The 27,351-nt window shown below is 65.6% G+C and overlaps 1 protein-coding gene across 1 annotated transcript in view; it reads right to left on the bottom strand.

Annotated features, from left to right (window-relative positions):
* Nucleotides 1-22,940, bottom strand: part of NSF (N-ethylmaleimide sensitive factor, vesicle fusing ATPase) — an 85,965-nt gene extending 63,025 nt beyond the window's left edge. Inside the window, exons 1-2 of the mRNA XM_054176654.1 lie at nucleotides 22,891-22,940; nucleotides 386-471 (exon numbers count right to left, since the gene is read on the bottom strand). Of these exons, the coding sequence (XP_054032629.1) occupies nucleotides 386-471; nucleotides 22,891-22,902 (98 nt within the window). The 5' untranslated portion in view covers nucleotides 22,903-22,940. The remainder of the gene's footprint in view (nucleotides 1-385; nucleotides 472-22,890) is intronic.
* Between the last annotated feature and the right edge of the window lie 4,411 nt (nucleotides 22,941-27,351).

The raw sequence follows: 27,351 nt of genomic DNA, 5'->3' as shown, positions 1-27,351 counted from the left end.
AGGAAATGTCCCTGCTGAGTGTCTCCAGCAGGCACCAGCAGTGGCCTGGCTCCAGAGGCAGCAGCCTTGGGAGCTGCCCTTGTGCTGCCCCCTGGCTCAGTGGGAGCCCCCTGGCTGAGGGGAGCCCCCTGGCTGAGGGGGAGCCCCTGGCTGAGGGGGAGCCCCCTGGCTCAGTGGGAGCCCCCTGGCTGAGGGGAGCCCCTGGCTGAGGGGAGCCCCTGGCTCAGTGGGAGCCCCTGGCTGAGGGGAGCCCCCTGGCTGAGGGGAGCCCCCTGGCTGAGGGGAGGCCCCTGGCTGAGGGGAGCCCCTGGCTCAGTGGGAGCCCCCTGGCTGAGGGGAGGCCCCTGGCTGAGGGGAGCCCCTGGCAGCCCCAGCAGACACTTACTGCCCCGAGGGGAAGTCCTTCTCGTTCACCACAGCACAGTTGGTCAGGGACAGCTCATCTGTAGGACATCTGGCAGCTTGCATAGGCTGGGGGAAGGAAGAGGACAGCACATCACACACAGCTCTCTCCTCCCACCAAGCACAGCCCCAGGGCTTCTGCAAGCCACAGCTGGCCCAGGGAGGTGCCTGTGCTCCCAGCCCTGCAGGGCTCCAAGGTCAGGCTCAGCAGGGCTCTGGGCAACCTCATCTGGTGGAGCTCAAGGGAGGGGATTCTGCCCCTCTGCTCCTCTCTGCTCAGCCCACAGCTGCAGCTCTGGGGCCAGCTCTGGAGCCTCTGTGCCAGGAAGGCTCTGGAGGGGCTGGAAGGTGTCCAGAGCAGGGCCAGGAGGAGGAGCAGAGGGCTGGAGCTGCTCTGCTGTGAGCACAGCCTGAGGGAGTTGGGGTTGTGCAGGCTGGAGAGGAGAAGGCTCCCAGGAGACCTCATTGTGGCCTTGCAGGATCTGCAGGGGGCTGCAGGAAAGCTGGGGAGGGACTTTTGGGGGTGCCAGGGAGGGATAGGGCTGGGGGCATGGAGCAGTTCAAGAGCTCAGCTCAGTTCCTTCCCCTCCACTGCAACTCATCCATTCAGTAGCTACAGCAGCCCCCCCCAGGCCAGGCCACCCCACCCAGGGCAGTGGGGCAGGGCAGTGGGGCAGGGCAGTGGGGCAGGGGCACCTCAGTGCCCTCCCTCAGCTGCTGCTGCAGCAGTGCTGCACACAACAGCAGCTGAAGGGTGGCAGTGGGCTGAGAATGGCTGCAGAGGGGGAGCAAAGGCTGGCAGGGACAGGATGCCTCCATCAGTGGCTGCCCTGGGACAAGCTCAGCTGCAGGGAAGCTGCACATGGCCCCGGGGGGGGTCAGCAGCCAGGCACTGGCACTGGCAGACTGCAGCTTGCAGGCAGTGCAGAGGCCTCCTGGCAGTGCAGAGACCTCCTGGCAGTGCAGAGGCCTCCTGGCAGTGCAGAGACCTCCTGGCAGTGCAGAGACCTCCTGGCAGTGCAGAGACCTCCTGGCAGTGCAGAGACCTCCTGCCAGTGCAGAGGCCTCCTGGCAGTGCAGAGACCTCCTGGCAGTGCAGAGGCCTCCTGGCAGTGCAGAGACCTCCTGGCAGTGCAGAGGCCTCCTGGCAGTGCAGAGACCTCCTGGCAGTGCAGAGGCTTCCTGGCAGTGCAGAGACCTCCTGGCAGTGCAGAGGCCTCCTGGCAGTGCAGAGGCCTCCTGGCAGTGGCAGCCTCTTGCTGAGGGCAGTTCAGAGTGCAGCTTCTCCTCAGACATCCTCTAAGCCCAGGCACAGGAGGAGCCTTGGCCCTAAGGCACACAGCCCAGGAACTCCCCAGGGGTTAACAGCTCAGGACCCTGAAGGGCTCCAGGAGAGCTGGGGAGGGACTTGGGACAGGGGCTGGGACAGGCTGAGGAACAATGGCTCTGAGCTGGGAGAGGAGAGACTGAGAGTGGAGAGGAGGAAGAAGTTGTTGGCAGTGAGGCTGGGGAGAGCCTGGCACAGGCTGCCCAGGGAGGCTGTGGCTGTGCCCTCCCTGGAGGTGCTCAGGGCCAGGCTGGATGAGGCCCTGGGCAGCCTGGGCTGGGGGAGGTCCCTGCCTCTCAAAGCCATCCCTGAGCCTGCACAACCTTCTGCCCCTGCGCTGGGAGGAGCCTCCCAGGCAGCTCCCTGCAGGGGCTGAGGCAGTGCTGCCCTGCAGCCCCAGCACCCTGCTGGGCCAGGCTGAGTGCTCTGCCCTGGGAGGGACCTCCACAGCCGCCCCAGGGCCACCCCTGCAGCCAGCAGGGACATCCCCCACGGGGGCAGCTGCCCAGAGCCTGCTGAGCAGCACCCTCAGCACCTCCATGGATGCGGCCCCAGGCCCCTGGGCAGCCTGCTCAGCACCCCCCAACAGCCCTGCAGCAGCTGCTGAGGGGAAGGGAAGGGAAGGGAATGGAATGGAATAGACCAGACCAGGTTGGAAGAGACCTTTGAGATCACCCAGCACCATCTGAGCAACTCAACCATGGCTCCAAGGGCCTCAGCCAGGCTCTTCCTAAACACCTCCAGGGATGGGGACTCCACCACCTCCCTGGGCAGCACATCCCAGAGGCCAATCTCTCTTGCTGGGAAGAACTTTCTCCTCACCTCCAGCCTGAACCTCCCCTGGCACAGCTTGAGACTGTGTCCTCTTGTTCTGGTGCTGTTTTCCTGGCAGAAGAGCCCAACCCCCACCCGGCTCCAACCTCCCTGCAGGGAGCTGCAGAGAGCAAGAAGGTCTCCCCTGAGCCTCCCACCCTGGCCCTGGCTCCTGCCCCCCCTGCCAGGGGCCAGCCCTGGGCAGGCCCTGCCCTGCTGCAGGCATCAGGAGGCTATTTGTGGAGCAGGGAGCTGCTGGGTTAAGCCTTTCCTGGCTGCAGGCTTAATCCTCCCAGGGAAGCTGCTTCTCAGGCAGTGCCCAGCAAGGTGCCAGCCCCCCCTGCCCCCCCTGCCTGTGCCCAGCATGGTGCCAGCCCCCCCTGATCCCCTGCCTGTGCCCACAGCAGGCAGGCTGCTGGGACAGCATCCAAGGGCATGAGGGAGAGCAGAGCAGCCTGAGGGCTGCCCTCACTGCTGGGGTAAAGATGTGCAGGGCAGGAGCCAGGGCTGGCCAGGGACAGCACAGGGGGCACTGGGGGCAAGCTGGAGCAGAGGAGGTGCCAGGGGACCAGGAGGGGAAACTTTGTCCCTGTGAGGGTGCAGAGCCCTGGGGCAGGCTGCCCAGAGAGGCTGTGGAGGCTCCTGCTCTGCAGAGCTTCCAACCCCCCTGGCTGTGTTCTGGGTGCCCTGCCCTGGTGCCCTGCCCTGGGTGCCCCTGGCAGGGGGCTGAGGCTGGCTGAGCTCTGCAGCTCCCCTCCAACCCCTGGCACTCTGTGATGCTGTGAACTGGGGATCCCCCCTCCAAAAGGTATCTCAGCTCTACCCTGGCCAGTGTGGTCCCCAGCCACCAGCAGGGTTGGATGGAGGAACCTGGAAGCTGCAGGCCTGGCAGCCTGAGCTCAGTGCCAGGGAAAGTGATGGAGCAGATTATCCTGGGGGCAATAACTGCACCTGAAGGAGGCCAAGGGCTCAGGTCCTGCCAGCATGGATGCAGGAAGGGCAGGTCCTGCCTGACCAACCTGAGCTCCTTCCATGCCCAGGTGACTGCCTGGGGGCTGTGGGGCAGGCTGTGGATGTGGTCTGCCTGGACCTCAGCAAGGCCTTGGACACCATCCCCCACAGCAAACTCCTGGCCAAGCTGCCAGGCCCTGGCTGGGACAGCAGCTCTGAGCTGGGTGAGGAACTGGCTGGAGGCTGAGCCCAGAGAGTGGTGGTGAATGGTGCCACAGCCAGCTGGCAGCCAGGCACCAGTGCTGTGCCCCAGGGAGCAGTGCTGGGCCCCATCCTGTTCAATATCTTCATTGATGATCTGGGTGAGGGCATTGAGTCAGTCAGCAGCAAGTTTGCAGCTGACACCAAGCTGGGAGCAGAGGTTGGTCAGTCAGAGGGCAGAAGGGCTCTGCAGAGGGACCTTGACCGACTGCACAGCTGGGCAGAGGCCAACAGGATGGCATTCAACAAGTCCCAGTGCCAGGGGCTGCACTTTGGCCACAGCAACCCCAGGCAGTGCTGCAGGCTGGGGGCAGAGTGGCTGAGAGCAGCCAGGCAGAGAGGGACCTGGGGGTGCTGATTGACAGCTGCCTGAACAGGAGCCAGCAGTGTGCCCAGGTAGACAAGAAGGCCAAGGGCATCCTGGCCTGCATCAGGAAGAGTGTGGCCAGCAGGAGCAGGGAAGTCCTTGTGCCCTGTGCTCAGCACTGCTGAGGCCACACCTGGAGTCCTGTGTCCAGCTCTGGGCTCCTCAGGTCAGGAAAGAGGTTGAGCTGCTGGAAGGTGTCCAGAGAAGGGCAACAAAGCTGGGGAGGGGTCTGGAGCACAGCCCTGGGAGGAGAGGCTGAGGGAGCTGGGGTTGCTTAGCCTGCAGAAGAAGAGGCTCAGGGGAGACCTTGCTCTCTGCAACTCCCTGCAGGGAGGCTGTAGCCAGGTGGGTGTTGGGCTCTTCTCTCAGGCACCCAGCACCAGAACAAGAGGACACAGTCTCAAGCTGTGCCAAGGGAGGTGCAGGGGAGGCTGGAGGTGATAACGAAATCCTTCATAGAGTGATTGGCCCTGGGGATGTGCTGCCCAGGGAGGTGGTGGAGTCCCCACCCCTGGAGGTGTTCAGGAGGGGATTGGATGTGGCTGACTTTGCAGGAGGCTCTCCTGCAGACAGGCTCTCAGACAGCAACCTTCCCCTCCCAGAGCAGAGCAGCACCAGGAAAGCTAAGCTGCCAGAACTGATGTTCAGAGGTTAGACAAAGCCTGGAGCAAGGCAGCACCAAGCCAGCCCCCAGACAGAGCTCAGGCAAGGAGAGGAGGTGGCAGCCTGCCCCCACACCACCCACACCCAGCAGCACCAAGCAGCTCCTGCTGCTGGCTCAGGCAGCCCAGCAGGCACCAAGGCAGGAGCAGGAGCAGGGCCACCCCCACAGCAGCTGCTGGCCCAGGCAGAGCCACAGCTAGAGAGAGGAAGAGTCATGACAGAGCCATGGAATAGGGCAGGAAGGGACCTGTGAAGCTCACCCAGGCCAAGCCCTGCAGCCAGCAGGGACAGCCCCAAGCAGCCCCAACCAACCTCCCCTGCAGTGGTGCCAGGCATGGGGCAGCTCCCAGCTCTCTAGGCAGCCTGGGCCAGGCTCTCCCCACCCTCAGTGCCAAACCTTTCTCCTTCTCTCCACTCTCAAGCTCCCTCTTGCCCTTTCCAACCATCCCCCCTTGTCCTGTCCCATCAGGCCCTGCTCAAAGCTCTGTCCCCAGCTCTCTGCTGGGCCCTTGAAGCACTGCAAGGCCACCAGAAGGTCTCCCTGGAGCCTTCTCTCCTGCAGGCTGCCCAAGGCCAACTCTCTCAGCCTGGCTCCCAGCAGAGGGCTTCCAGCCCTGCCAGCACTGCTGTGGCCTCCTCTGGCCCTGCTCCCCCAGCTCCCTGTCTGTGCTGAGGGCTCCAGAGCTGCCCCAGCCCTGCAGGGGAGGTCTGAGCAGAGCAGAGCAGAGGGCAGGATCCCCTCCCTGCCCCTGCTGCTGGGGCTCAGCCCAGGGCAGGGCTGGGCTGGCAGTGCTCTGTGCCAGCTCCTGTCCAGCTTCTCACCCACCAGCACCCCCCCAGCTCATCCTCCACAGGGCTGCTCCCCAGCTCTTCATGCCCAGCCTGGGCTGGCACAGCAGGCTGCAGGACCTGGTGGCTGCCACCTCCTGCCTCAGGCAGCACTGCCCTGAAGCAGCAGCTCCTTCCCCCAGCTGCTCCTTCCCCCAGCAGCTCCTTCCCCCAGCTGCTCCTTCCCCCAGCTGCTCCTTCCCCCAGCAGCTCCTTCCCCCAGCTGCTCCTTCCCCCAGCAGCTCCTTCCCCCAGCAGCTCCTTCCCCCAGCAGCTTCCACACCACCAGAGACTTCCTCCTCCTCAGCTGCCCACAGACCCCTGCCCCTGGGGAAGCCCAGCTGTGGGGCAGAGAGCAGAGCCAGCCCCACACACTGCAGGCTCTTCCCACAGCTCCCAGGGCAGTGCAGGCAGCACAGCAGGGTCCCACAGCCTGCTGCCTGGGCAGGGGAAGGCTCCCTCTGGGCAGGGAAGTGCCTGCCCGGGGCAGAGGGCATCGGCTCCGGGGGTGGTGCCAGGGGAGCTCTGCAGCCCCTGCACAGCCTCCCCCAGCAGGGGGCAGTGCAGGCTGTGGGACCCTGCTGTGCTGCCTGCACTGGCCTGCAGGGGGCAGTGCAGGCTGTGGGACCCTGCTGTGCTGCCTGCACTGCCCTGCAGGGGGCAGTGCAGGCTGTGGGACACTGCTGTGCTGCCTGCACTGCCCTGCAGGGGGCAGTGCAGGCTGTGGGACCCTGCTGTGCTGCCTGCACTGCCCTGCAGGGGGCAGTGCAGGAGCTGTGGGACCCTGCTGTGCTGCCTGCACTGCTCTGCAGGGGGCAGTGCAGGCTGTGGGACCCTGCTGTGCTGCCTGCACTGCCCTGCAGGGGGCAGTGCAGGAGCTGTGGGACCCTGCTGTGCTGCCTGCACTGCCCTGCAGGGGGCAGTGCAGGCTGTGGGACCCTGCTGTGCTGCCTGCACTGGCCTGCAGGGGGCAGTGCAGGAGCTGTGGGACCCTGCTGTGCTGCCTGCACTGCTCTGCAGGGGGCAGTGCAGGAGCTGTGGGACCCTGCTGTGCTGCCTGCACTGCCCTGCAGGGGGCAGTGCAGGAGCTGTGGGACCCTGCTGTGCTGCCTGCACTGCTCTGCAGGGGGCAGTGCAGGAGCTGTGGGACCCTGCTGTGCTGCCTGCACTGCCCTGCAGGGGGCAGTGCAGGCTGTGGGACCCTGCTGTGCTGCCTGCACTGCTCTGCAGGGGGCAGTGCAGGAGCTGTGGGACCCTGCTGTGCTGCCTGCACTGGCCTGCAGGGGGCAGTGCAGGCTGTGGGACCCTGCTGTGCTGCCTGCACTGCCCTGCAGGGGGCAGTGCAGGCTGTGGGACCCTGCTGTGCTGCCTGCACTGCCCTGCAGGGGGCAGTGCAGGCTGTGGGACACTGCTGTGCTGCCTGCACTGCCCTGCAGGGGGCAGTGCAGGAGCTGTGGGACCCTGCTGTGCTGCCTGCACTGCTCTGCAGGGGGCAGTGCAGGCTGTGGGACCCTGCTGTGCTGCCTGCACTGCTCTGCAGGGGGCAGTGCAGGCTGTGGGACACTGCTGTGCTGCCTGCACTGCCCTGCAGGGGGCAGTGCAGGAGCTGTGGGACCCTGCTGTGCTGCCTGCACTGCTCTGCAGGGGGCAGTGCAGGAGCTGTGGGACCCTGCTGTGCTGCCTGCACTGCCCTGCAGGGGGCAGTGCAGGCTGTGGGACCCTGCTGTGCTGCCTGCACTGCTCTGCAGGGGGCAGTGCAGGAGCTGTGGGACCCTGCTGTGCTGCCTGCACTGGCCTGCAGGGGGCAGTGCAGGCTGTGGGACCCTGCTGTGCTGCCTGCACTGCCCTGCAGGGGGCAGTGCAGGCTGTGGGACACTGCTGTGCTGCCTGCACTGCCCTGCAGGGGGCAGTGCAGGCTGTGGGACACTGCTGTGCTGCCTGCACTGCCCTGCAGGGGGCAGTGCAGGAGCTGTGGGACCCTGCTGTGCTGCCTGCACTGCTCTGCAGGGGGCAGTGCAGGCTGTGGGACCCTGCTGTGCTGCCTGCACTGCTCTGCAGGGGGCAGTGCAGGCTGTGGGACACTGCTGTGCTGCCTGCACTGCCCTGCAGGGGGCAGTGCAGGAGCTGTGGGACACTGCTGTGCTGCCTGCACCGCTCTGCAGGGGGCAGTGCAGGAGCTGTGGGACCCTGCTGTGCTGCCTGCACCGCTCTGCAGGGGGCAGTGCAGGAGCTGTGGGACCCTGCTGTGCTGCCTGCACTGCCCTGCAGGGGGCAGTGCAGGAGCTGTGGGACCCTGCTGTGCTGCCTGCACTGCCCTGCAGGGGGCAGTGCAGGCTGTGGGACCCTGCTGTGCTGCCTGCACTGCTCTGCAGGGGGCAGTGCAGGAGCTGTGGGACCCTGCTGTGCTGCCTGCACTGCCCTGCAGGGGGCAGTGCAGGAGCTGTGGGACCCTGCTGTGCTGCCTGCACTGCCCTGCAGGGGGCAGTGCAGGCTGTGGGACCCTGCTGTGCTGCCTGCACTGCCCTGCAGGGGGCAGTGCAGGAGCTGTGGGACCCTGCTGTGCTGCCTGCACTGCTCTGCAGGGGGCAGTGCAGGCTGTGGGACCCTGCTGTGCTGCCTGCACTACCCTGCAGGGGGCAGTGCAGGCTGTGGGACCCTGCTGTGCTCCCTGCACTGCCCTGCAGGGGGCAGTGCAGGCTGTGGGACCCTGCTGTGCTGCCTGCACTACCCTGCAGGGGGCAGTGCAGGCTGTGGGACCCTGCTGTGCTGCCTGCACTGGCCTGCAGGGGGCAGTGCAGGCTGTGGGACCCTGCTGTGCTGCCTGCACTGGCCTGCAGGGGGCAGTGCAGGCTGTGGGACCCTGCTGTGCTGCCTGCACTGCTCTGCAGGGGGCAGTGCAGGCTGTGGGACCCTGCTGTGCTGCCTGCACTGCCCTGCAGGGGGCAGTGCAGGAGCTGTGGGACCCTGCTGTGCTGCCTGCACTGCCCTGCAGGGGGCAGTGCAGGAGCTGTGGGACCCTGCTGTGCTGCCTGCACTGCTCTGCAGGGGGCAGTGCAGGCTGTGGGACCCTGCTGTGCTGCCTGCACTGCCCTGCAGGGGGCAGTGCAGGCTGTGGGACCCTGCTGTGCTGCCTGCACTGCTCTGCAGGGGGCAGTGCAGGCTGTGGGACCCTGCTGTGCTGCCTGCACTGCACTGCAGGGGGCAGTGCAGGCTGTGGGACCCTGCTGTGCTGCCTGCACTGCACTGCACTGCTCTGCAGCCCCTGCAGCAGCCATCTGCAGCTCCAGGAGCAAGGCCTGGCCTGAGCTGCAGGAGGAGAAGCAGCAGGGGCACTGCAGGAGCCCTGCCCCAGGCTGCAGCAGCAGGAAGCATCTCTGCTGGCACTGCCACCTCTGCTGGCACTGCCACCTCTGTGCCCACAGCTGGCACTGCCACCAGCAGCTCTGCACAAGCTGCCCAGGGAGGGGACTTCAGGACAGAGAGTCCCAGGATGGGTTGGGCTGGAAGGGACCTGCAAGCTCAGCCAGTGCCAGCCCCTGCCATGGGCAGGGACCCCTCCCCCAGCCCAGGCTGCTCAGGGCCTCATCCAGCCTGGCCCTGAGCACCTCCAGGGGGGGCACAGCCACAGCCTCCCTGGGCAGCCTGTGCCAGAGCCTCCCCAGCCTCACTCTCAAGAGTTTCTTCCTCCTCTCCAGTCTCAGTCTCTCCTCTCCCAGCTCAGAGCCATTGTTCCTCCTCCTGGCACTCCCAGCCCTTGTCCCAAGTCCCTCCCCAGCTCTCCTGGAGCCCTTCAGGCACTGCAAGGCTGCTCTGAGGTCTGCCTGGAGCCTTCTCCTCTGCAGGCTGCACAGCCCCAGCTCTCCCAGCCTGGCCCTACAGGGGAGGTTCTGCAGGCTCTGATCCTCCTTGTGTCTTCCTCTGGAGCCTCTCCAGCAGCTCCAGGTCCTTCTCATGCTGGGGGCCCAGAGCTGGAGGCAGTGCTGCAGGTGGGGGCTGAGCAGAGCAGAGCAGAGGGCAGAATCCCCTCCCTGGAGCTGTGCTGCTGGGCCCCAGGACCAGGAAGCTGTCTCCTCACAGCTCAGCACCAACTCCACCTCCTCATGAAGCAGCAAGGACTCAGACCACCTGCAGCTGTAACTGGCACAGCCAGCCCTGCACTGGATGCTCCCTCTCCTCCTGAGCCAAGCTGAACTGCTCCCTGCTCTGCCTCATCCAAGCCTCACCCCCAGAGGAGTCAGCCACAGGCAGGAGCAGGAGGGCCTGGGCTGCTGGGCACAGGGCTGAGACAGCAGCTGGGGGGACACCCAATGGGTGCACAGGGAGGTCACCCAGCAGCTGCAGGGCTCCAAATGCCTCCTGGGAGTGCAGCTTGCCTTGGGAAAGGCTGAGGCTGCTGGCCCTGCACAACCAGAGATCCACTCACTGCCTTGGCTTGCAAAGAACCTTCAGAACCAGCCCCAGCCATGGGCAGGGACCCCTCCCCCAGCCCAGGCTGCTCAGGGCCTCATCCAGCCTGGTCCTGAGCACCTCCAGGCAAGGGAGAGCCACAGCCTCCCTGGGCAGCCTGTGCCAGAGTCTCCCCAGCCTCACTCTCAAGAGTTTCTTCCTGCTCTCCAGTCTCAGTCTCCCCTCTCCCAGCTCAAAGCCATTGTTCCTCATCCTGGCACTCCCAGCCCTTGTCCAAAGTCCCTCCCCAGCTCTCCTGGAGCCCTTTAGGTACTGAGAGGCTGCTCTGAGGTCTCCCTGGAGCCTTCTCTGCAGCCCAGGGGCTGCAGCTGGCAGCAGGCTCCTCCAGGACCCTGAGCAATGCCCCAGGCAGTACCCAGCCAGAAGAGGTTTCAGCCACACCACCTGCAGGGCTGCTTCCCACAGACAGGCAAGCAGCAGGACACCCCTGCAGGGCAGCAGGGACACCCCTGCAGGGCAGCAGGACACCCCTGCAGGGCAGCAGGGACACCCCTGCAGGGCAGCAGACACCCCTGCAGGGCAGCAGACACCCCTGCAGGGCAGCAGGACACCCCTGCAGGGCAGCAGGGACACCCCTGCAGGGCAGCAGGGACACCCCTGCAGGGCAGCAGGGACACCCCTGCAGGGCAGCAGGCACTCCAGATGTGCAGCAGGACACCCCTGCAGGGCAGCAGGCACTCCAGATGTGCAGCAGGACACCCCTGCAGGGCAGCAGGCACTCCAGCTGTGCAGCAGGACACCCCTGCAGGGCAGCAGGCACTCCAGATGTGCAGCAGGACACCCCTGCAGGGCAGCAGGCACTCCAGATGTGGACAGGAGGTCACTGCCTCACTGCAGCCCAGGAGACTGGAGGGGAATGCTGAACCTTCCCCACCAGGTATCTGCCAGGGAGCCAGGGCTGGGCAGAGCAGGGCAGCAGAGGGGCAGAGAGCTCCTGAGCACGACCAGGGCAGCCTTGACCTCAGGAGCAGAGCTCTGAGCAGCTGGCTCAGGCCCAGGAGAGAGCTCTGAAAGCTCTGCCATTAACTGGCAGCTCTGCTCCTGGGGGGATTTTGCTGCTCACATTCTCCAGCACAATTTGCCAGCTCCTGGGAGCCAAAACAGCTTCCAGAGGTAGGCAACATGGAAATGAGTCACAAGCCTCTGGTCTCTGCCAGAGAGCTTCCCTGAGTGGAGGCAGCATCCTGCAGCGAGGGGAATGACTTCTGCTGAGAGACCCTGCAGGGCTGGGGCAGCTCTGGAGCCCTCAGCACAGACAGGGAGCTGGGGGAGCAGGGCCAGAGGAGGCCACAGCAGTGCTGGCAGGGCTGGAAGCCCTCTGCTGGGAGCCAGGCTGAGAGAGTTGGCCTTGGGCAGCCTGCAGGAGAGAAGGCTCCAGGGAGACCTTCTGGTGGCCTTGCAGTGCTTCAAGGGCCCAGCAGAGAGCTGGGGACAGAGCTTTGAGCAGGGCCTGATGGGACAGGACAAGGGGGGATGGTTGGAAAGGGCAAGAGGGAGCTTGAGAGTGGAGAGAAGGAGAAAGGTTTGGCACTGAGGGTGGGGAGAGCCTGGCCCAGGCTGCCCAGAGAGCTGGGAGCTGCCCCATGGCTGGCAGCAGTGCAGGGCAGGCTGTGTGGGGCTGTGAGCAGCCTGCTGGGGCTGGGGCTGGCCCTGCTGGCTGCAGGGGGTGGCCTGGAGGAGCTTCACAGATCCCTTCCCACCTGAACCATTGTGATTCTATGACTGCACCACCTGGAGACCACACTCTGAGCCTGCCACCAGTGCTGCAGTGATCAGAGCATGCCCAGGGCTGCCCAGCTCAGGGGGCAGCTGGCACCTCCCCAGGCTTGCCCCTTCACACCTGTGAGGGTACTGGGACAGTGCCCACCACTGCTGGGTCAGCAGGAGAGCAGAGGCTGCCCTGAGGAACAGTCAGGGCACCAGTGGTGACTTCACTGCACTGGGAGCCTGTGAGAGACTAAACCTTCCCTCTCCTGCTGTGACTCAACAAAGAGAACATCACCTGTGCTGCTGGCCCAGGCAGGGGACCCTGGGCCCTCCATCCAGGGCACCCTGGGGCCTCCATCCAGGCCACCCTGGGCCCTCCATCCAGGCCACCCTGGGCCCTCCATCCAGGCCACCCTGGGCCCCTCCATCCAGGCCACCCTGGGCCCTCCATCCAGGCCACCCTGGGCCCCTCCATCCAGGCCACCCTGGGCCCTCCATCCAGGCCACCCTGGGCCCTCCATCCAGGCCACCCTGGGCCCCTCCATCCAGGCCACCCTGGGCCCTCCATCCAGGCCACCCTGGGCCCCTCCATCCAGGCCACCCTGGGCCCTCCATCCAGGCCACCCTGGGCCCCTCCATCCAGGCCACCCTGGGCCCTCCATCCAGGCCACCCTGGGCCCTCCATCCAGGCCACCCTGGGCCCTCCATCCAGGCCACCCTGGGCCCCTCCATCCAGGCCACCCTGGGCCCCTCCATCCAGGCCACCCTGGGCCTTCCATCCAGGCCACCCTGGGCCCCTCCATCCAGGCCACCCTGGGCCCCTCCATCCAGGCCACCCTGGGCCCCTCCATCCAGGCCACCCTGGGCCCCTCCATCCAGGCCTTGGGAGTGTGCATGCCAAGGTCATCCCCCACGGGGAGAGCTGAGCCACCCCAGCACCCCTGGCAGCTCCCACAGTGCCTGGGGCCACACTGCCCTGGCAGCACCACACCAAGCACCAGCCTGCAGCTACCCAGGGACCTCAGCTCTGCCCTGGGCTGGTGGGGGCTGGAAGGGACCCCTGGAGCTCACCCAGCCCAACCCCTGCCCCAGCAGGGCTCCCCCAGCAGCTTGCCCAGGGGCACAATGCCCAGGGGGGGTTGGAAGCTCTGCAGAGAAGGAGACTCCACAGCCTCTCTGGGCAGCCTGCTCCAGGCCTCCAGCAGCCTCACACCACAGAAGTTTCTCCTCCTGCTCAGGTGGAAGCTCCTGGGCTGCAGCCTGTGCCCCCTGCCCCTGGTGCTGAGCATGGCTGCCAGAATTTAGAATAAACCAGGTTGGAAGAGACCTTCAAGATCATCACATCCAACCCACCAACCAATCCAACACCACCTGAACAACTAACCCATGGCACCAAGCACCCCAGCAAGGCTCCTCCTGAACACCTCCAGGGATGGGGACTCCACCACCTCCCTGGGCAGCACATTCCCATGGCCAATCTCTCTCTCTGTGTAGAACTTCTTCCTCACCTCCAGCCTAAACCTCCCCTGGCACAGCTTGAGACTGTGTCCTCTTGTTCTGCTGCTGCTTGCCTGGCAGAAGAGCCCAACCCCCACCTGGCTCCAACCTCCCTGCAGGGAGTTGCAGAGAGCAAGAAGGTCTCCCCTGAGCCTCCTCTCCTGCAGGCTAAGCAACCCCAGCTCCCTCAGCCTCTCCTCCCAGGGCTGTGCCCCAGACCCCTCCCCAGCTTTCTTGCCCTTCTCTGGACACCTTCCAGCAGCTCAACCTCTTTCCTAACCTGAGGAGCCCAGAGCTGGACACAGGACTCCAGGTGTGGCCTCAGCAGTGCTGAGCACAGGGCACAAGGACTTCCCTGCTCCTGCTGGCCACACTCTTCCTGCTGCAGGCCAGGATGGCCTTGGCCTTCTCGGCCCCCTGGGCACACTGCAGGCTCCTGTTCAGCTGCTGTCCACCACTCCCCCCAGGTCCCTCTCTGCCTGGCTGCTCTCAGCCACTCTGCCCCCAGCCTGCAGCACTGCCTGGGGTTGCTGTGGCCAAAGTGCAGCCCCTGGCACTTGGCTGTGTTCAATCTCCTGCCCTTGGCCTCTGCCCCTCTGCCCAGCCTGGCCAGGTCCCTCTGCAGAGCTCTGCTGCCCTCTCAGATCAACTCCTGCCCCCAGCTTGGTGTCAGCTGCAAACTTGCTGCTGACTGACTCAATGCCCTCACCCAGATCATCAATGAGGATATTGAACAGGCTGGGGCCCAGCACTGCTCCCTGGGGCACAGCACTGGTGCCTGGCTGCCAGCTGGCTGTGGCACCATTCACCACCACTCTCTGGGCTCAGCCTCCAGCCAGTTCCTCACCCAGCTCAGAGAGCTGCTGTCCCAGCCAGGGGCTGACAGCTTGGCCAGGAGTTTGCTGTGGGGGATGGTGGCAAAGGCCTTGCTGAGTTCCAGGTAGACCACATCCACAGCCTGCCCCTGCTTGTCCTGTCACTGGGGACCACTGGGAAGAGCCTGGCCCCATCCTCCTGACACCCCCCTGAGGGATCTGTCAGCACTGATCAGAAGCCCCTCAGCCTCCCCCAGGCTAAGCTGCCCCAGCTCTCAGCCTCTGCCCAGCTGGGAGCTGTTCCAGAGCCCTCAGCACCTCAGCAGCCCTTCTGAGAAGTGACCTCAGAAGCAGGGATTCAGCTTTAGCTTCCTCCCACCTCCCTACCCCAGTGAAGACTTCTTCATGGCACCCACCAGGAAGCACCAGAGAAGCTGAGGAGGATCAGCCCCACAGTGGCAGGAGGAGGCAGGCTGGTTCACAAACGTCCCTCCAGCTGCCTGCCCCCTGCAGCCCTGCAGCCTGACTCCACCTGGCAGCACAGCCCAGCCTCTGCAGCTCTACCCACACACACCACCCAGCCCTCCTTACTTCAGTGCCTACCACACTCTGCAAGCCAAACCTGCCCTGGGGTGAAGAGCAAGGAGCAGAGGAGAGCAGAGGGGAGAGCAGCGATGCTGCCAGCCCCGTGGGACACCCCTGCCCTCCCCCCTGCACCTGCCAGCCCAAGAGCCTCTGGGCAGCCATCCTCTGCTGCAGGCACAGCACCATCCTGGGAGGGAAAACATCTGCTAGGGCCTGACAGGAACCCAGCCAGGCCAGGCAGGAGTCCCTGCTGAGAAGCCAGCAGGTGAGTGTCTGGGCCAGCAGCAGCAGCCAGCACCGAAGGTGACACCACACAGCCCCCAGCCACTGCCTCTGCTCCCCAGGGGCTGCTGCAGAACAGGCCTGGCAGCCCTGCCCTGGGAGCAGAGGCTGGGCTGGGTCAGCCTTCAGCAGGCTGAGGGGACCCCTCACTGCCAGGGACCAGGACATAAGGGGTGGCTGCCAGGAGGATGGAGATTGGCTCCTTGCAAGGAGTCCCATGGAGAAGACAAGAGGTGGTGGGGACAGGACCCTGCTGGGCCATTCCCCCTGGGCTGCAGGAGGCAATGGCTCACTGGGAGCAGTCAGACCCTGCTGGGATCCTCTCCCAGGGGCAGTGGTGGGTCCTGGGCCCTGGGCAGTGTTCAGCCCCAGCCTGGCAGGGTGCTGAGCCAGCTCAGCCCAGCTCCACCAGCACCCAGCAAGGTTGCAGCAAGGGATCCCTGGGGTCCCTTCCAAGCTGGCACCCTGGGGTGCTGAGACAGAGGAGCTTCAACATTCACAGAGCACACCCCAGCCCCTCTGCCAGGACCACCACCACCATCCACAGCACTCAGTCACCACCCAGCACCTCAGACTGTCCCTCTGAAGGAAGCCAGAGCTCCTGCCAGCTGCCAGGCTAAGGCTGCAGCCACACAGCCCTGCTGCATCTCCCTGGGCAGCTCTGCAGCCTGGAACAGACACAAGCAGGAGCAGAGCTTGCTCTGGATCCACAGCTTGCTGCTGGCTGTGCTGTCCCAGCTCTGGGCTCCTCACCTGCTGTGCAAAGACCAACAGACAGAGTGGAGATGTTTGTGTTCCTCCAGCTCTGCACAGGGAGCCAGCTGGCAGCTCCACAGCCCAGCCTGAACGTGTCACACACTGAGCCAAGCCTGGCCCAGACTCATCTGGGTCTGGAAAGCCCTTCCAGACCCTGGGCACCCACTCTCCAACCCTCCCAAGGCTGAAGCTAAGCCATGGCCCTCAGCACCACAGCTCTGCCTCTTTGAAACACCTCCTGGGGTGGGCATTCAACCACCTCCCCAGGCAGCCTGTGCCAGGCTTTGAGAGTCACAGAGCTGTCAGGGCTGGAAGGGAGCTCAAGGCTCAGCCAGCCCCAACCCCCTGCCCTGGGCAGGGACACCTCACACCACAGCAGGTTGCTCACAGCCACCTCCAGCCTGGCTGCAAACACCTCCAGGCAGGAGGCTTCCACCACCTCCCTGGGCAGCCTGTGCCAGGCTCTCACCACCCTCCTGGGCAACAACTTCTTCCTCACAGCCAACCAGCAAAGCTGGGGAGGGGTCTGGGGCACAGCCCTGGGAGGAGAGGCTGAGGGAGCTGGGGTTGCTTAGCCTGCAGAAGAGGAGGCTCAGGGGAGACCTTCTTGCTCTCTGCAACTCCCTGCAGGGAGGTTGGAGCCAGGTGGGGGTTGGGCTCTTCTCCCAGGCACCCAGCAGCAGAACAAGAGGACACAGTCTCAACCTGTGCCAGGGGAGGTTCAGGTTGGAGGTGAGGAAGAAATTCTTCCCAGCAAGAGAGATTGGCCACTGGGATGTGCTGCCCAGGGAGGTGGTGGAGTCCCCATCCCTGGAGGTGTTTAGGAAGAGCCTGGATGAGGCCCTTGGTGCCATGGTTGAGTTGCTCAGATGGTGCTGGGGGAGAGGTTGGACTTGGTGATCTCTGAGGTCTCTTCCACCCTGGTTAATTCCATTCTACTCATTTCCCTTTCAGAGAACTTTCTTCTCATGTCCAACCTAAACCACCCCTGGTGCATCCCCCTCCAACCTGTGCAGACCTCCTGCCCTCCCTCTGGCCTGGATTACAGCTTCTGGGCCTTCAACTGAAGCAACAACAGCCACCAAATGAGCAGTGCAGCTCTGGGGGTGGGCCCAGGCAGGGGGCAGGGGGGCCTGAGCAGTGCAGGGACAGCTGCATGAGTGACACTGCTCAGGAAGGGATGCTGCAGGAGTTTGGCATCGCCAGGCTCCGCTGATGTTGCTCCTGTTGACAACAAACTCTCCTTGCCTAAGGTGCTGATGCCCTTGGTGTCTGCTGGAAGCCTTCTGGTGTGCCCTGCAGGGAATCCCCAGCCAGACAACACTCAGGTGGAAGAGGGCTGGAACAGGGCAGGAGTGGTCTGGGCCTTCCACAGCCCTCTGAGAACCAATCCCCAGCGAGGTGCAAGCCAGCTACCTCCAGCAGCTACCTCCAGGAGCTCCACTCTCAGTGCGAGAGGGACACAGCCAGGCAGCTCTGCACCTGGCCCTCCCTGCAGCAGGGGCTGGCAGGGCTCAGCGCCCAGAGGTCACCGTGCAGAGGGACAGCAGCCAGGGCCAGCGGCTGCCAGGGCCCTGCTCAGCACCAGCTGCTGCCCCAGGCTCAGTCACCGCTCAGCAGCAGCACTGCCCCGGCCCCAGCAAGCCCTGGAGGCACAGGGGAGGGAGCCCAGCACAGGCAGCGATGCCCTGAGGGAGCCCAGCACAGGCAGCGATGCCCTGAGGCACAGCACAGGCAGCGATGCCCTGAGGCACAGCACAGGCAGCGATGCCCTGAGGCACAGCACAGGCAGCGATGCCCTGAGGGAGCTCAGCACAGGCAGCGATGCCCTGAGGGAGCCCAGCACAGGCAGCGATGCCCTGAGGGAGCTCAGCACAGGCAGCGATGCCCTGAGGCACAGCACAGGCAGCGATGCCCTGAGGGAGCCCAGCACAGGCAGCGATGCCCTGAGGGAGCTCAGCACAGGCAGCGATGCCCTGAGGCACAGCACAGGCAGCGATGCCCTGAGGCACAGCACAGGCAGCGATGCCCTGAGGGAGCTCAGCACAGGCAGCGATGCCCTGAGGGAGCCCAGCACAGGCAGCGATGCCCTGAGGGAGCTCAGCACAGGCAGCGATGCCCTGAGGCACAGCACAGGCAGCGATGCCCTGAGGGAGCCCAGCACAGGCAGCGATGCCCTGAGGGAGCTCAGCACAGGCAGCGATGCCCTGAGGGAGCCCAGCACAGGCAGCGATGCCCTGAGGGAGCCCAGCACAGGCAGCGATGCCCTGAGGGAGCTCAGCACAGGCAGCGATGCCCTGAGGGAGCTCAGCACAGGCAGCGATGCCCTGAGGGAGCCCAGCACAGGCAGCGATGCCCTGAGGGAGCCCAGCACAGGCAGCGATGCCCTGAGGGAGCTCAGCACAGGCAGCGATGCCCTGAGGGAGCTCAGCACAGGCAGCGATGCCCTGAGGGAGCTCAGCACAGGCAGCGATGCCCTGAGGGAGCTCAGCACAGGCAGCGATGCCCTGAGGGAGCTCAGCACAGGCAGCGATGCCCTGAGGGAGCCCAGCACAGGCAGCGATGCCCTGAGGGAGCTCAGCACAGGCAGCGATGCCCTGAGGGAGCTCAGCACAGGCAGCGATGCCCTGAGGGAGCTCAGCACAGGCAGCGATGCCCTGAGGGAGCTCAGCACAGGCAGCGATGCCCTGAGGGAGCTCAGCACAGGCAGCGATGCCCTGAGGCACAGCACAGGCAGCGATGCCCTGAGGGAGCTCAGCACAGGCAGCGATGCCCTGAGGGAGCTCAGCACAGGCAGCGATGCCCTGAGGCACAGCACAGGCAGCGATGCCCTGAGGGAGCTCAGCACAGGCAGCGATGCCCTGAGGGAGCTCAGCACAGGCAGCGATGCCCTGAGGCAGCTCAGCACAGGCAGCGATGCCCTGAGGCAGCTCAGCACAGGCAGCGATGCCCTGAGGGAGCTCAGCACAGGCAGCGATGCCCTGAGGGAGCCCAGCACAGGCAGCGATGCCCTGAGGGAGCCCAGCACAGGCAGCGATGCCCTGAGGCACAGCACAGGCAGCGATGCCCTGAGGCACAGCACAGGCAGCGATGCCCTGAGGGAGCCCAGCACAGGCAGCGATGCCCTGAGGGAGCTCAGCACAGGCAGCGATGCCCTGAGGGAGCTCAGCACAGGCAGCGATGCCCTGAGGGAGCCCAGCACAGGCAGCGATGCCCTGAGGGAGCCCAGCACAGGCAGCGATGCCCTGAGGCACAGCACAGGCAGCGATGCCCTGAGGCACAGCACAGGCAGCGATGCCCTGAGGGAGCCCAGCACAGGCAGCGATGCCCTGAGGGAGCTCAGCACAGGCAGCGATGCCCTGAGGGAGCTCAGCACAGGCAGCGATGCCCTGAGGGAGCCCAGCACAGGCAGCGATGCCCTGAGGGAGCCCAGCACAGGCAGCGATGCCCTGAGGCACAGCACAGGCAGCGATGCCCTGAGGCACAGCACAGGCAGCGATGCCCTGAGGGAGCCCAGCACAGGCAGCGATGCCCTGAGGCACAGCACAGGCAGCGATGCCCTGAGGGAGCTCAGCACAGGCAGCGATGCCCTGAGGGAGCTCAGCACAGGCAGCGATGCCCTGAGGGAGCTCAGCACAGGCAGCGATGCCCTGAGGGAGCCCAGCACAGGCAGCGATGCCCTGAGGGGGCACAGCACAGGCAGCGATGCCCTGAGGGAGCCCAGCACAGGCAGCGATGCCCTGAGGCACAGCACAGGCAGCGATGCCCTGAGGCACAGCACAGGCAGCGATGCCCTGAGGGAGCCCAGCACAGGCACGCCACAGCCAGGCAGACCCACGCACGCCACAGCCAGGCACACCAGAGCCAGGCAGACCCAGGCACGCCACAGCCAGGCAGACCCACGCACGCCAGAGCCAGGCACGCCAGAGCCAGGCAGACCCACGCACGCCACAGCCAGGCACACCACAGCCAGGCAGACCCACGCACGCCACAGCCAGGCACACCACAGCCAGGCAGACCCACGCACGCCACAGCCAGGCAGACCCGCGCACGCCACAGCCATATGGATCCACCTACACCGGCCCCTGGCACACCGGCCCCAGGCACACCAGCCCCACGCAGCCCCACGCAGCCCAGCCCCACGGGGCAGTTTCCCCGGCCAGCAGCGGCGCCTGAAGCCTTCCCCCCGCAGGCTGCAGGGGAGGCAGCGCAGCCCCAGCAGCGCCCAGGCCAGCGCAGCCCCAGCCGCGCAGCCCCAGCCGCGCAGCCCCAGCAGTGCCCAGGCCAGCGCAGCCCCAGCCGCGCAGCCCCAGCCGCGCAGCCCCAGCCGCGCAGCCCCAGCCGCGCAGCCCCAGCCGTGCCCAGGCCAGCGCAGCCCCAGCCGCGCAGCCCCAGCCGCGCAGCCCCAGCCGCGCACAGGCCAGCGCAGCCCCAGCCGCGCAGCCCCAGCCGCGCCCAGGCCAGCGCAGCCCCGGCAGCGCAGCCCCGGCAGCGCCCAGGCCAGCGCAGCCCCAGCCGCGCAGCCCCAGCAGCGCCCAGGCCAGCGCAGCCCCAGCCGCGCAGCCCCAGCCGCGCACAGGCCAGCGCAGCCCCAGCCGCGCAGCCCCAGCCGCGCAGCCCCAGCAGCGCCCAGGCCAGCGCAGCCCCAGCCGCGCAGCCCCAGCCGCGCACAGGCCAGCGCAGCCCCAGCCGCGCAGCCCCAGCCGCGCAGCCCCAGCAGTGCCCAGGCCAGCGCAGCCCCAGCCGCGCAGCCCCAGCCGCGCAGCCCCAGCCGCGCAGCCCCAGCCGCGCAGCCCCAGCAGCGCCCAGGCCAGCGCAGCCCCAGCCGCGCAGCCCCAGCCGCGCAGCCCCAGCCGCGCAGCCCCAGCCGTGCCCAGGCCAGCGCAGCCCCAGCCGCGCAGCCCCAGCCGCGCAGCCCCAGCCGCGCAGCCCCAGCCGCGCAGCCCCAGCCGCGCAGCCCCAGCAGCGCCCAGGCCAGCGCAGCCCCGGCAGCGCAGCCGCACACCTCCCGGCATCCTCCCGCCGCCTGCTCCCGAGCCGCGGGGCAGAGGCTCCGGCCTCACGTCCCGCACGGGAGCTGCTGCCTGCCCCCGCGGCCCTGCCCCCGGAGCCGCCGGGAGCAGCCCGTCTGTCATTAGCGCTGGAGCAGCTGACAGGCTGCAGGACTGAGTCCGGCTCAGAAAATGGCAGCCGGCGCTCGGCCGGGGAGCTCTCCTCACGGCGTGACAGGATTTGCTCGTTCGGCACCAGTGCTGCTCCCAGGAGAGGCACGGAGGGGTAGGAAGCTTCCTGGGAACCCAAGGAGAGCATCACCCCCGGAGCTGCCCCCCTGAGAGGCAATCATCCTCCCTTAATCTCCACAAAGCCTCCCTTCCCCCACCAGCCCTCCAGGCTGCTCACACGAAGGCACTTGGGTTGGGTTTTGCAGGTGTTGGCAGCAGGAAGGCTCAGGGCAGCCGGAAGAAGCTGGGGCTGATTGCCCTCCCTCCTCCCCACTCCTCAGTCACCTCCTGCCGCTCTCAGAGCAGCTGAGAAGTGGCTCAGGCTGCACAGAGAGGCTTCTGCATCCACTTTGCGTCGGGAAAGGCTCAGGGGAGCAAGTGAGGAGGCGGCAAGGCAGGAGCACTGCAGCCAGACTGGGTTAGGCTACAAGGAGCCTCAGAACAGTGTTCCCTGTGGCTAAAGTGATCCTATCCCTAGAGGAGGCTCTGGGCTCCTGCTCCTGGCAGTCGAGGCAGGCAGGCTGCTCTTGGGCTGGCAGCAAAGGCTGAGGGGAAGGAAAAAGGTGCAAGGAGGAAAGTGAGACCAGGTATCAGGGGCAGAAGAAAAAGGTCTCCCCAAGAGACCACAGAACCTGCAAGTCACAGTCTCACCAAGAGACCTCAAAGACCATCAAGTCCAACCTGAAAGCCTTTTCTCAGCTCACCAGCAGGGCTTTGGAGGTGGCACTCGGTGAGTGTCCTCCCCTGTGCTGCACAGCTCAGCCCCCAGCCAGGCTCCCCAGCACTGCTCCAGCCCCCACTGCTCTGCACCACAGCGCTGCACCACCTGCCCCTGCACCACCAGGCACACCGCAGCACCACCAGCAAACCTATCCCCCGAGAGCTCAGCTGCTGCATTGCTTGGCCAAGATGGAAGATCTCAGCCGAGGCAGCCAGAGGAGAGTGTGAGTGCTGGCCAGCACAGCCTGAGGGAGCTCCTGCAAGCCCTGCTGCATCTTGCAGCACTTGGGAACAGAGGGCACCTCAGGGCACTGCAGGAAGCGATCTGACAAAGCAGCCTGCTCCTTCACCTTCCAAAGGCCTCTCTGGCCGCTTCTGCTGCTCTCTGAGCCATCACCAGTGAGGCTTCCTCAATGCATCACATCGGCAGGGCACAAAACCGCCGCACAGCCCTCACAGTGCTCCAGCAGCACCCAGCCCGGACCCACAGCACAGCACAGCCTGCTGCCCCCGGGGCAGCGGCCGTACGGCCTTCCAGGACCCTGCAACCTGCCCCAGCCCCCCCGGGGGGCTCTCAAATCCTGCCCCACAGCCCCTGGTGACAGAGGTCACCCAAGCCCCGTGGAGCCCCTCAGGGAACCCTACATCCCAGGGCACTCTCACAGCATCCCTGGGGGACCCTGCCCCACAGCCCATAGGGCATCGAAGCCCCACAGGCCCCCCAGGGCACCCTGAGGTCCTGCCCTGCTCCCCTCGGGGCCTGACCGTCACGGCAGCCTCGCAGCAGCCTTCGGGGCCCCTCAGCCCCGAGAGCAGCACCAAGGGGTCACTAAGGCTTCACGGAGCTCTGCCTGGGGACCCCCCAGTCCTGCCTCGCACCCCCCGGGGCAGGACCCACCTCGGCCTCTCAGCGCTCCCGGGGGCACCCCACGGTCCTGTCCCACATGCCACATCAGCAAGGGGGCACCCCACAGCCCAGGCCCGCAGGGAGAAGGTCATCGCAGCACCCCCGGGATGCCCACAGCACCGTGGGGGTCACCACAGCACCCCCGGGGGACCCCGCATCCGCCCCAGGGCTCAACGACCACCGCAAGAAGCGTGGCTGCGAGAAGCTAGCGAAGCACCCCGGCACCCCGCCAGGAGCAGGAGCGGAGAAGGGGGTTAGCGGAGGAGGGGGTTAGCCACGGGGCCGGGCAGGGTCGGTTCCCCGTTCCCCCCCCCACTTACCCGCCCCGCCATCTTGCCGCTGCGCCCGGCCCGCAGCCGCGCCGCCTGACAGCCGCTCCGCTCCGCGCCGCGCCGCACCGACGGTCCCGCCCCGCGGCCGCCAGGGGGCGGCGCAACGCAGGCGCTGCGGCGGGATTGGGCGGGCCGCCGAGGACCGCGGGGGCGGTGACGCCCCCTTGCGGCGCCAGCGGCCCCGGATTGGCCGTTCCGCGCAGGCGCTGACGGGCAGCTCCGGTGCCGCTAGGCCATTGGCCGAGGGGCGGAGGGGGGAGGGCACTCTGCGGGAGACCTGCTGCGATTGGCCGGCGCGCCGTGCGCGGGCCCGCGGCTCGCCGCGGTGCGGGCTGCGCGCTCCGGGCCCCGGGGGGGAGCTGCCGCTGTGCCCCGGCCTGAGGGCGGGCAGGGTCCCTGCGGCAAGGGGTGGCGGGTAGCCGCGGCTCAGCCGCCCGGTGAGAACCCTGCCCGCTGCAGGAGCGGCGTCGGCAGGAGGCCTCTCGGGGCCCGGGGGCAGCGCCGAGCCCTCGCCCGCGTCCCCTGAGCTGGGCACGGAGCCTTCGCGGGCAAAAGCACAAAACCTATCGAACTGCCCCACATGGGCAGCACCTCTGTATAGTGGCGCCGGCAGAGGGATGCTGGGGCCTCCTCCCGAAGGTTCCCTTGCTTCGTGAGGTTGTTCTCCAGCCGCAGGATCCCGGAGTGGTTTGGGTCAGAAGGGACCTTGGGGATCATCTGTGCCAGCCCCTGTGCCAGGGACACCTCCCACGGAGCAGGGATTCACCTGCACTAGGTTTAGCTGGGCAAGCACAGGTCTTCTCCAGCCTGAACAACTCCACGATTCCACCTTTTCAGGCTTTGTGCTGCGAGTCAGAGCTGTGTGCAGGCCTGGAAGGTAGATCATGGAAGCTCAGAGCTGCTGCTCTGGCTCAGTGCGTGGCTAAGCCTGGGATTAACCTTCGGTGAGGAGGGCTTGGGACTGCTGCTAGGCACTCACCCATGGCACTGATGTCTTCTGCTCCTTGCAGCTCTTCCTTCTACCTGGAGCCTGGTCCTGCTTGAGCACCTACTGAATGCTGGCAGCCAGACTTCTGGATATGGATCTGCATGGAGGCCAGCTCCTGGGGTCTGGTTGAGCTAGGGCAACAGGTCACAGTGGATCAGCTCTGCCATGCTGAGATGACAAAGGCTTGCTCTCAGAGCAGTGTCCTCTGTGTGATGAGATTCCATTTATGGTCTCTGGTCTTGGCTTTGGTTTGAGGGAGGGAGGTGGTGAGCACTTGGACTCCAAAGGCAGGTTCAGTACTGTGTCCAAAGGCAACCTCAGCAGCCTGGAAATCAATCCAGGGAGCAAGCTGCAGTGTGTTAACAACCTGTCACAGCAGCAGCAGCTTCCTGCAGGGCTTGGACAACATCATTAATACTGACTGCAGCTGCTGCTTTGCTGCCATGAGCAGGTAACAGTGTCAGCAGGGACTGGAGGGGACTCCAGGCTCATGGAAACCTGGGGGGCAGCACTTAAATGCAGTGGTTGATATGTGGGGCCACAGATGTGCCTCAGTGCCTCTGAAGCAGCACTTTTAGAAGTCCTCTGCCTGGCCTGGGGGGTGGTCCCTGGAGGGGCTGCTGCAGCTGCTCCCCCAGCTATGAATTCTGGCTGAATTACTTCATTTTGGGGTGATTGGTACTGCTCTGAGCCTCCCCAACCTCTGCTGTGTGGCTTTGAAGGAACCTTGTGCAGAAACAAATGCAGGGAAAGAGAGCTCTGAACTGTTAGGGAAGTAGCTGGGATGGGGGGGGGAGGGTTGCACTCCCCAGCATTTCACCACTTCAAAGAGGAGAGGAAAGCAAAGCAAAGCTCCCCAAACCACACAGGGTGCACTGGGTCTGGGGGGAGACCTGAGACCATAGGAGACCCCAGCCTACCCCTGGGACCATAGGAGACCCCAGCCCACCCCAGCTAGGTCCTGAGCTCCAGCCATGACTTGTCGCTCAGGGTGACAGGACTGCACCTCAAGGAGCTTTGGGCACAAGGGGTTCTGAACTAGGGCATGGTCCAGAGGCCTGCCCTAGAGCCCTGCCCCACAGCCAGCCCCATAGCCCTGCCCCACAGCCAGCCCTTCCCTGGGGCAGGGAGTGAGGGGCAAAGCAGCTGGGAGAGCACACCCCATGGAGCCACTGCTCACAGCTGCCCCCTCCACACAGCTGTGGTCTGCTGGAAGCCAAAGGCTTCGCTCCAGACACATCTGGCCTGGGCTCCTGGGCTCCCTGGGTAGGTTTAGGAAAGCACTGAGCAGGATCCAGCCCCCCAGGCTCCCCCCACTGACCTCCCTGTGAACCCAGTGGCTGGCAGCACACCGAAGGGAGCGGGAAGGCTGGAGGGGAGGCAGCAGCAGGGAACGTGAGAGCACAACACCGATGCCCTGCATTCATAACAATGATGCTGCCTGCCTTGTCAGCGAGTTAGCAGTGTGCTGCCTTTATCTGCCCAAAAACACTGTCCCTGGACTCCTTGTAAATAGCTTGAGAGCTGAAGCAAAACAGCTTGAGAGCTGACAGGAGTGTGGCTTGGCCTCAGGGCTTTGGGGCTCAGGAGTGAAGCCAGCTACACTCTCACGCTTGGTGGAGCATCTAAAGCAGCTGCAGGGGTGAGAGGGGCAGGGAAAGAAGGGGCTGGCAGCTTGAGCCAGGCTCCCCCTGCCCCCTTGTCTCCTGTGGTTTCTCCTTCCAGCCCCAGGGCTCTGGGGCACCCTCAGCTGCTGACCCCCAGCAGGGAGCCATGATGTGAGGGCAGGACTGTCACTGGTGATGGGGAGCAGGGGGCTCCTCTTGCCCTGGTGGGTGATGGCAGAGTCACCACAGCAGTCTGGCCCCAAGCAGGGCTGTCCTGGCATGGAGTTGAGGTGGCAGCTGCTGAGGGCAGCCTGGCTGGCAGCACCAGGGGTAAGAGCCCTGAGGGGGTGGCAGGAGGATCTAGGGAAAACTTCCAGGAGTGGTCAGGGCCTGGCACAGGCTGCCCAGGGAGGTGGTGGAGTCCCCATCCCTGGAGGGGTTCCAGAAACCTGGGGCCATGGTTTAGTGGCCACGGTGGGGCTGGGTTGCTGTTTGGAGCAGGGGAGCTTGGAGGCCTCTGTGATTCTATGGCCTGGGGGCTGGCAGGGGCTGGAGCTGGCAGGACCTGAGGGGTGACAGTGCTACCCCCAAAGCAGGGGCATCTCCCCAGCAGAGCAGGGCTGCTCCACCAGGGGTTTGTGTGCAGCCAGGAGCCCGCTGGGAGCTGCACAGAGCTCAGCTGCATTACAAAGTTTCACACAGTGACACCAGCGTGGCTGCCCCCCCCCTGCTGCCCCTCACATCCACCCCCACTCTGCTCCCGGGCTGCTTCGCGGCTTCTCAGCCCTCCATGAAAGCAACAGTGTCTACAGCCCCCCAGGTGCTCTGGGAGGGGTGGGCTTGCAGGCTGGGGGGGGGGCGGGGAGGGGTTGGGTATTATAATGATATGCTAATGAGTGCAGCCATTAGGAACAGAGCTTGCAACAGTTTTACCTCTCCAGGGTTTGCTGATGTTGCTTCTGTTGACAGCAAGCTCCTGTGGCCTGGGGTGTTGATGTCCTTGTGTTTTCTGGCAGCGGGATGGGATGGGATGGGATGGGATGGGATGGGATGGGATAGAGTAGAATAGGATAGAATAGAATTAACCACGTTGGAAAAGACCTTTGAGATCATCCAGTCCAACCTCTCACCCAGCACCATCTGAGCAACTCAACCATGACTCCAAGGGCCTCATCCAGGCTCTTCCTAAACACCTCCAGGGATGGGGACTCCACCACCTCCCTGGGCAGCACATCCCCAGGGCCAATCTCTCTTGCTGGGAAGAACTTTCTCCTCACCTCCAGCCTAAACCTCCCCTGGCACAGCCTGAGACTGTGTCCTCTTGTTCTGGTGCTGGGTGCCTGGGAGAAGAGCCCAACCCCCACCTGGCTACAACCTCCCTGCAGGGAGTTGCAGAGAGCAAGAAGGTCTCCCCTGAGCCTCCTCTTCTGCAGGCTAAGCAACCCCAGCTCCCTCAGCCTCTCCTCCCAGGGCTGTGCTCCAGACCCCTCCCCAGCTCTGTTGCCCTTTTCTGGACACCTTCCACCTTTTGGTTTACTTTGGAGGGCATTCACAGCACAAGGCAGACAGCAGCAGTCTCTGGGCTCCTCTCCAGGGCAGGCAGTGGTTGTTCAGACCAGATCTGCACCACGAAGCCCCTGGCAGAGGTCCTCCTTAGAAGACCAGTGCAGCACAGCCAGCCCTAACTCAAACAGCATCACTGCAGTCTGGGCTTTCCCTCCACGGTTTCACTTGGGTAACAACAGCGCCAGGCCTCGGGGGGTGACAAGGCTCAGAGCTGGCAGGGCCCGTGGGTGGCAGGGCCCGAGGGAGTGCCTCAGGCTGTGGAAGGGCGGCTGTGAGGGGGCAGCCCTC

The sequence above is a fragment of the Dryobates pubescens genome, chromosome 36 (genome assembly GCF_014839835.1).
Source record: "Dryobates pubescens isolate bDryPub1 chromosome 36, bDryPub1.pri, whole genome shotgun sequence".
NCBI lineage: Eukaryota > Metazoa > Chordata > Aves > Piciformes > Picidae > Dryobates > Dryobates pubescens.
Note: the sequence above shows the minus strand (reverse complement) of the source record. Positions and strands in the feature narration are given on the sequence as shown.